General features: G+C 61.5%; 1 protein-coding gene across 1 annotated transcript; it reads left to right on the top strand.

The window, feature by feature from the left end:
* The first annotated feature begins 234 nt into the window (after window positions 1-234).
* DCAF15 (DDB1 and CUL4 associated factor 15) lies at window positions 235-7,905 on the top strand. The gene is given in 14 exon segments (XM_002921020.4): window positions 235-404; window positions 1,976-2,073; window positions 2,168-2,303; window positions 3,012-3,118; window positions 3,202-3,316; window positions 3,318-3,342; window positions 3,426-3,596; window positions 5,465-5,899; window positions 6,003-6,094; window positions 6,195-6,323; window positions 6,412-6,497; window positions 6,702-6,806; window positions 6,891-7,006; window positions 7,382-7,905. Coding segments are annotated over 14 exon segments (1,803 nt in total). The 5' UTR covers window positions 235-272; the 3' UTR covers window positions 7,438-7,905.
* Window positions 7,906-9,084: the final 1,179 nt, after the last annotated feature.

The following is a 9,084-nucleotide window of genomic DNA, read 5'->3' on the forward strand; positions in this document are numbered from 1 at the left end:
GTTAAAGTCATCTGGGCAAGGGGCCCAATCCGGGCCTCTGACGGGTGCGTCCTTGCGGAAAGGCGGGAATACTGCGGCGAACCACGGAGGTTGTACCATCTCTACCAATCAAGGGCCGAAGTGGCTATGATGGACAGGCCCAGCGGGAAGAGGCCCCGAGTGCGGGCCTTCGCCCAACCGACCGGCCGCTGTGCCGAGAAAGGGCCAATGAGAAGGCGGCGGGGGTGGGACGAAAAGGCCGGTTGCTCCGGAAGTGGAGGGAGGGGGTGAAAATGGCGCCCAGCTCGAAATCGGAGCGGAACAGCGGGGCCGGGAGCGGCGCTGGCGGCCCCGGGGGCGCCGGGGGGAAGCGGGCAGCGGGCCGGCGGCGGGAGCACGTCCTCAAGCAGCTGGAGCGGGTCAAGGTAAGGCCTGGAGTCTGGGAGGACCGCGCCAGAGGGTGGGGAGAAGGGACGAGGGAGGGGGCGGGGGAGGGGGCATGGATGGAAGGGCTGGTGGGGGTGGCTGAGAAAGGGCTTGGATGGAGGGGGTCGCTGGAGGAATAAGGAGGAAGGGGGCGATCCAGGGTCAGACTCATTTTTCAAAACCCTGTTCCCATGGCCTCTCCGTTATGGAGCCTTCCCGCCCCCTTGGCGGAGCCCTTGCTACCGGCTGGGCTTCCTCTGCCTGGTGTACCTCTCTCTGTCCCGGCTCTGACCACACGGGAGCTGGGAGGTCCTGTACCTGTGTCTGCCTCCCCCACTGAATGGGAGGGACCTCTTTGGAGAAAGCCTGGTCTTTCCCCTCAGACTGGGAGCTCCCTGAGCAGGGCTCTGTCTTCTCCATCAGACAGTAAACTCACAATGTGCAAGCATCTCTCTCCCCCATCAGCTTGGGAGCTCTGGGAGGGCAGACATGTGAATCTGCTGTCAGGTCGGCAGCAACCTGGGCAGACTGTATCCCTGTGGATAGGGAGAGCGCCTTCTCCATTAGGCTGGGAACTCTGTGAGGGCAGCGCTGTGTCTTCTCCTTTTGACGAGGTCCTGGGCCAGGGACAGTCTCCGCCTTCAGCCTGGTCGTTCCCTGGGTTGGGCTGTGGCTCCACCCTTAGCTTGGGAGCTCCCTGAACAGGGATTGTGTCTCCCCTGTCAGCCTGGGCCTCACCGACAGGGCTGTTCCACCAGACTGGGATCCCCTTGAGGAGTGGGCTGTCTCCCCCATATGCTAGGGAGCTCCCCAAATAGGTCTCTTTCCCATCAGCCTGTACTCTCTTGAGGGCAAGGCCAAGTATCTCACTCAGACTGGGCTGTAGGACTCAGGGTGCTCTGATCCCCTACTACCCAGCTTTGCCCGCCTGTCCCCCCACAAATCCTTCCTTGAAGTTTTTGGGATGAAGGGGTCAGTTAGAAGGCGACTAGGTTAATTGAGAAGGGGGAATTGGGCAGGAATTGGAAGGTCACTGATCAGCCCCACCCTTCTGGTTCAGCGGGTCCCCAGCTGAGGCCAGGGCCATCCCAGAGGTTCTGAGCACCCTGTGTGTAGGCTAGTGGGTCAGGGACAGGTGAGTTCTATTGGTCAAGCCTCCTTAGTGGTTGCGGACACCCACAGCTCAGTGCACCATGAAGCAGCCCTCAGAAAGGCAGCCAGTGGCCCATTGTGGCCAAGGATGAACGGGGAGCCTTCCTGGGGGTGGGGGGTGATACCAGTGCTGGTCCTTAGAACCTTGATGCTTGGGCCAGAAGGGCTCTGAGGCTGAAGAGTTGTGGGGCTGGGAGAGTGGCATGGGTCCCTGGTGGAAGGGGAGGCTCAGGTGGGGCCCCGCTGATCCACCCTTCCTAGCTATTTCCACCTTCCAGAGCTTGGGTTACTCTTGACCGTCACGGTTGTCAGGAAGTGGGCCTGTGTGTCTGGACCAGACCCTGGGGGTGCTACTTTGCTTTAGGTGAGGGGACTGGGGGTGATGGTGCCTCAAGAGCCAGGGCCACCCCTTCCCCAGATCAGTGGGCAGCTCTCCCCTCGCCTCTTCCGGAAGCTGCCGCCCAGGGTCTGCGTCTCCCTCAAGAACATTGTGGACGAGGACTTTCTCTACGCAGGGTGAGGCTGCGTGAGGCTGGGCTGGGTCAGGGGAGGCGGCTGGGTGGGGCGGCAGGCTGGTCCTGACCTGGCCATTCTGTCCCTGCCCCCGCAGACACATCTTCCTGGGCTTTTCCAAGTGCGGTCGTTATGTTCTTTCATACACCAGCAGCAGCGGGGACGATGACTTCTCCTTCTACATCTACCATCTGTACTGGTGGGAGTTCAACGTCCACAGCAAGCTCAAGCTGGTAGGCCCAGGGCTGGGCTGTCCCTTCCAGCAGTGGGACCAGCAGATCACAGCAGCCCCCTGAGCCTCAGCTTCCTTGTCCGTAAAGTGGAGAAATTCTACCCCAGGGGTCGTTGGCAGTATTCTGAGTGTCAGGTCAAACCACGTGCAGGTGCCGTTTTTGTAGCTGAAAGTGTGTAGATAGAGGCACTTCTGTGTGGTTTGACTTAGCATACATAGCCTGTAAGAAGGACACGGCAGGCTCAGGCCAGGTGGGACCCGGTAGCTTTGCTAGCCCGTTCGCTTAACCCTTATTTTGACTCCTTGAACCCCTGCCCCTTTCCAGGAGGTGAGTGCTGTTACCCCAGTTTACACACGAGCTCGGAGAGGTGAACAGGTCTCAGGGTGGATTGGGCATGGAACTGATGTGTCTGGCAGAGTCCCCTTTCTTGGGGCAGGGCTGTCATCAGCTTCCTCCTGTGCCAGGCCGGCCTCCCTGTTTCCCCTCCTTGTAAGGGGAGCCTCCCCAGCCTGTCCTCAGGAAGGCAGAGGGGTATGGTGTAGGAGCTGCTTGGGACTCCCTGGCTCGAGCCACCCCCCCCCAAAAAGGGTGCTCATGCCGGCTCAGCCCCAGCTCCGATTCCAGCCCAGCAGGGTGTAGCCTTGGGTCCCCTGTGCCCCCCACCCTACCCGCTCTGACCCCATACCGACCCTGAACATGGCTGCTCAGGTCCGGCAGGTGCGGCTCTTCCAGGACGAGGAGATCTACAGCGACCTGTACCTGACCGTGTGCGAATGGCCCAGCGATGCCTCCAAGGTCATCGTCTTCGGCTTCAAGTAAGACTCGGGGACACGGAAGGCCTAGAGACCTGGGGAGGGCGGTGCGTGGGCCAGGTGGCTGAAGGCCTGCCGGCCCCCAGCACCCGCTCGGCCAATGGGATGCTCATGAACATGATGATGATGAGTGACGAGAACCACCGGGACATCTACATCAGCACTGTGGCGGTGCCGCCGCCGGGCCGGTGCGCCGCCTGCCCGGGAGGCCAGCCGGGCCCATCCAGGTGAGCGGCCGGGGGCCTCGGGGTGCCGGCTGCCTCCGCGCCCCGAGGCTGCGAGTGAGCCAGCGCGTCGTGTGTTGCTGCAGGCGACCCGAGCGCGCAGTGCCTGCGGCACGGCTTCATGCTGCACACCAAGTACCAGGTGGTCTACCCCTTCCCCACCTTCCAGCCCGCCTTCCAGCTCAAGAAGGACCAGGTGGTGCTGCTGAACACCAGCTACTCCCTGGTGGCCTGCGCCGTCTCCGTCCACGCGGCAGGTAGGCACCAGGGCCGACGACAGGCCCGGCGCCCGCTGGAAGCCTCCGAGCCCCTGGTCTCCTGACCCCGAACAAGGTCTGGAGAGGCGAAGTCCCTCGTCCAAGGTCACACAGCCGGAAAGCGGGAATACGGAATCCACAGCTAGCCATGCTCCACTCCAGCACTGTCCTCTAGAACTTTCCACGGGGCTGGGATGGCTGTATCTGCTGGGTCTGCTACGGCTGCCCCCAGTAGCCACTTGAAAGTGGCTTGTGTGACCAAGGAACTGCGTTTTTAATTTCAGTTAATTTTAGTTGAGTTCAAATAGCCACATGTGGCCACGGCTACCACGCTGGGCGGTGCAGTGCTCTTTCCAAAAATTTAAAATTTCAGGGAGTGGTTAGGGGACAGATAGCTGTCATATGTCTTTGGGAATAGGAAAAATGCCAATGAAGATCACAAGGTGATGTCCCTTGACAGAGTGGCCAAAGTTTAGAAGCTGGATAATGCTACCGGCTGGCGGTGATGTGGGGCCCTGGGGCCTCCCCTGCACTCTCAGGGCCGCACAGCAACACTGTGACAACAGTCCTGTCCCTGGGCATGTCCTAGGCTTTGGGGGTTGCCTGCTCTCCATCCCTGCGGATCAGGGAGGTAGGACAAGGCAGGTATTCTCTTGGATCAGCAGTCCCAGTGGGCGCCCCAGTGTGCATGTCTGTGGATCGTGCCTTAAAAACATACTAGAATGCAAAAGAAACGAAAGATCTATAACCAGATAATACCACTTACATATAAATTACAAATATGTTCTGATTTTGCAAGAACCCAGTCAAATAAAAAGATAACCACTAACTACATTAAAATGATTGCCCCTCGGAGAGGGAGGGGAGTAGGTATGAAAAGACGATTAAATGTATATAACTGAGCCCACACATCAGCAAGGGCCAGGATGCCTTGTCCCCAGGCCCATCCAGGGCCCTCCTGGCCCTGGCCGCCTGTGCCACTGTGGGCAAGGCCCTGCCCCTTGTCAGGCTGTGAGCCCCTGACAAGCCGGGCCTAGCTGAGGCCCATATCCCCTGGACTTGTGGCTATGGGTCCCTGTAGGAAGGGCCACGTGGGACAGGACTCAGCTGTGTGCATTCGGGGGTGAGGGGGGCAGTGTCTACCATGTCACCATTTACACAGAGGGTGAGTGAGTTGTGACCTGGCTGGTTTCCATGCTGGTGGACAGGAGTGCATTGATTCGCATTGTATGGCAGTGTGACCTTGGACAACTTTCTCTCTGAGCCTCAGCCCCTAGTCTCTGAACTGGGAGGACACAGCCCCCCCCCAGGATTGATTGTGGGGGGTCCTATGGAGGTGGTGCAGGCAGAGCCCAGGGCCCAGGGCCCGGCACCGCTCGTTGAGTGCGTGGGGCTGTCCAGGCTGAGTCCACACCCCTCGGAGGGGGAGCCGGTCCCTGGTCAGGCAGACAGATGGAGGCTTGGGATTTGGCTGCCCTGTGCCCAAGGCAGTCACCTCCCACTGGAGAGGATGGATGGCTATGTAGTAGACTCAGACTTCGGTGGTTTTTAGCTTTCGTCACTGTCAGCCCCCCGGGGCAGAGATGTCTGTCTTGTTCACTTGAGTCCTCGGGGAGTGGCGTTTGGTAGATGCTCAGAGTCGAAGTCTGAATGAAAGTGTTGTTTATGTGCAAGCATACGTGTGTATAAGGTCTTTCTCCCTTCTGAATGTTTCTGACTGATATCTAACATAGGTAAGGCTTCTAGAAGGGTCTTCTCCAGGTGGATTTCTAAGAACCACCCCCAGGGCGGTGAGGGAGGTTGGCAGTGTCCTAAGCTTGAACTTGTCTGTGGACCACTCCCCACCTCCCTCTCTGTTTTTATTCCAGGCGAGAGCAGCTTCTGCCAAATCCTGTATGACCACACCACCTCCCCCCCGGCCCCCCCCAGCCCCCCTGGGCCCCAGAGCCCCGAGGTGCCCCCTGCCCTCCCCAGCCCCTGCCCCGAAGCGGCTCCCGCCCGGCCCCCTGGGGCCCCCGAGCCCTCGCCCGCCATCGCCAAAGCCAAGGAGTTTGTGGCCGACATCTTCCGCAGGGCCAGAGAGGCCAAGGGGGGTACCTTGGAGGAGGCCCGGCCGCCCCCCTGCCCGGGGCCCTCAGGCAGCCGCTGCCGTCTGCCCTCAGGGCCCCTGGCCCCAGGCGGGGAGGTGGTCCCCCGAGATAGCCCCCCTGCGGCGGAGGCGCCAGCCCCGGAGCCCGGCTACGTCAACTACACCAAGCTGTATTATGTGCTGGGGTCCAGCGAAGGGACAGAACCGGAGGATGGTGAGCCGGGGACACACCCAGCGGGCAGGGCCCTAAGCATGGGAGGCCAGCCAGGGGGGTCACTAGGCCCCCCCCACTCCATCCCCACTTCCTGTCCCCTCAGAGTTCGAGGATGACAAGATCTCCTTGCCCTTCGTGGTGACCGATCTCCGTGGGCGCAACCTGCGGCCCATGCGGGAGCGGGCTGCCGTCCAGGTTGGTGCCAGTTGGGGGGGGGCAGGCCTAGGGGCAACCCCCTGGGAGCCTGCTGGGGTGGCAGTTGAAGCAGCCCTCCCCCTCCACGCACCGCCCACAGGGTCAGTACCTGACGGTGGAGCAGCTCACACTGGACTTTGAATACGTCATCAATGAGGTCATCCGCCATGACGCCACCTGGGCCCACCAGTTTTGTTCCTTCAGTGACTATGACATTGTCATCCTGGAGGTGGGCCCGGGGAGGGGGCAGGGTGGGCCCAGGGCCTCTCTGTTCTGGGCGTCACCTCAACAGCTGTCACTGGCATCCCCGCCCCCAGGTCTGCCCGGAAACCAATCAGGTCCTCATCAACATTGGCCTGCTGCTGCTGGCATTCCCGTCCCCCACTGAGGAGGGCCAGCTCCGGTGAGCGAGTGGGAGGAGAGGTGCTGCCCATCTCTGCACCGCAGGAGGCCACACTCATTCTGTGGGGTGGGCGATCGGGATGGGAGATGACTTCCCCTGCCCCCAGAACCTGGACCGGGCACTCCGTTGCTGCCCCAAAGACAGAAGACCCTCTGGGTCGCCCAGGTCCCATCCCTTTCTCCCTTGCCCCCCACCCCACTGCAGACCAAAGACCTATCACACCAGCCTCAAGGTGGCATGGGACCTCAACACCGGCATCTTCATGACAGTCAGCGTAGGCGACCTCACCGAGGTCAAGGGGCAGACCAGGTGAGGCGGGGCTGGGGCCCGGGTTGGGCCGGGGCCGAGGGTGGGTGGCCTGGGTGACGAGAGCCCTCACCCCCTCATCCTCAGCGGCAGTGTCTGGAGCTCATACCGCAAGAGCTGCGTGGACATGGTCATGAAGTGGCTGGTGCCCGAGAGCAGCGGCCGCTACGTCAACAGGATGACCAACGAGGCGCTGCACAAAGGTGGGCCCCGTGACTCGATGAGGGTCGGGACCGAGGTCCTTATCTGGTGTGGCGCCAGGCCTAGAGTGGGTGCGGATTCCTCCGTCTGCCTGAATGGAGTCTTCTGGCCATGCTGGCGGACACTGCGGAACCGGAGCGAGGGGAGGGCAGGCTCGGAGACGACCTGGCGGGTGTGGCACCTGGAGACCCCCAGCCAGTCCGTTCTTCAGCAGCCCTCTACTGGGTGGCTGCGGGGGGAGGCCTGCGGGATAACTCAGCGAGGTCACTGCCTTCTGGAACCTCGTGGCCCAAATCCAGTCAGGGGAAGAGGCAGGCCCCTCCCTTCAGTCTGGGCCTGCAGAGACTCCACGGCTCCCTTCTGACCCTTCCCCGCAGGGTGCTCACTGAAGGTTCTGGCAGATAGTGAGCGATACACATGGATTGTGCTGTGAGGGCCCGGCCGCTCTGGACACTGACTCCAACTACCTCCGCGGCCTGGGAGCTGCCTGCCTTCCTGGCAGCCTCTCCTCGGCTGGCCGGCCGACCGACGACAGACCGACGACCGGCACTCGTGTTAGGCTGCGGGGAAGGGGGCTGGACGGGGCAGCCCCTGGTGGCCTGAGAGTCTGGACGCTTCTTATTTATGCCTATTTAAGTTGGGAAGGGGCAGAGGGAGGGAGCCCCCTGCCCCACCAGCCTCCAGCGCCCACCTTCACCCCGCGCTGGGCACAGGCCCTTGCTCTTTGTGCATCTGCCCCTTTCCTTGGCTACAGGTGTGGACATTGCCCCCCAGGGAGGCCGAATGGACCCCCTTCCCCTGCCCACCCCAGCCTCCCCCCACCTGAGGTGGCAGACCTCGTGGCCATCCCCTCCCCCTGCCCGTCGTTCCTCTTCATGTAATAAATGTTTTATTTCTGAACCTCCCTGAATTCCCTTTACTGCCGCTCGGTGCCCAGCTGGAGCCCCCAGCCCCAAGGCCCCGCGAGTCAGCAGCAGCCACATATCACAGCGGAATTTATTGTGTTTTAAGAAAGACTACAAAAAGGTAGAAAACAGCTCGGCACACTAGACTACCACACGTGTGGACACTTTCACGGCCAGGAGGGGGGGCCCCGAAGGAGTGGGGAGGGGAAGTGGGGGGGCCACCCCAAAAGCTGTAGCACGCGGAGCACACAAAATAGTGATTTTTATACAATAGGTCATTTTTTTTTTTTTTTTTTGCTTTTTGCCATAAACATCTATCTCACAGGTTGAAGACACTGAGAAAACCGGAACAGATAAGGCCATGATGGTTGGAAAAAAACCAACAAGTTACCAACTCCGCTCAGGCGGCTCACAAATCGCACAATAGTCATGTGGGGGGCGGGTCGCACTGCACGGAGGAGAAGCACAGTCTCCCGGGAGAGAAGGAGCACAGAGGTTCCATTACAAACCGGAGGCGGGTGGCCTGGGACGCTGGGGTCTTGGATCTGAGGGAGCTGAACCCCCAGCCTGGGCCGAAACAGGCACGGGCACTTCTGGGCCCCACTGCCGGCAGCAGGCCCCTCTGGGCTCCCACGCCCAGCCCAGCCTGCTGCTCTTTGGAAGCTGGAGGCGGCCCCCCCTCCCCGGCCGCCCTCCCTCCAACCAGGCCGGACAGTGCCCTCCTTGAGGGCTGCGGGGCAAGGGAGGGCCCAGCTCTGGAGAAGATGCGACACCCACGGCTTTAATTGCACTTATACCAAGGAGTGGGGAGCGGTGGGGTTGCTGGGGGAGGGGTCCCGGGGCTGCTGCTGACAGTGGGGGGGTCCCCAGGTGATGCCCACCTGTGCCCACCTGGGGCTCAGGGTTGGGCCCGGGACAGACTGTGCAAAGCCAGCGAGCTGAATAAGTTAACAGTTCCACAGGGGAAGGGGGGCCTGCCTGCCTGCCCCCTGGGACGGTGGGAGGGTGGGGCTGGGGGAGGAAGATGCTGAGGCCTTCGGGGCCAAGGAGCCTAGTTGGCTGTCCCACAGGGCACCTGGGCACGGCGGCGGGTTCCTTAAGGCACGTCTTTTGTGTCAGTTTGCAGCTGCGGCTCCGCCTGGCCCTGTGATTGTGCCGGCCCCATTGGGGGCAGG

This window comes from Ailuropoda melanoleuca, chromosome 4 (assembly GCF_002007445.2).
Source record: "Ailuropoda melanoleuca isolate Jingjing chromosome 4, ASM200744v2, whole genome shotgun sequence".
NCBI classification, from domain to species: domain Eukaryota; kingdom Metazoa; phylum Chordata; class Mammalia; order Carnivora; family Ursidae; genus Ailuropoda; species Ailuropoda melanoleuca.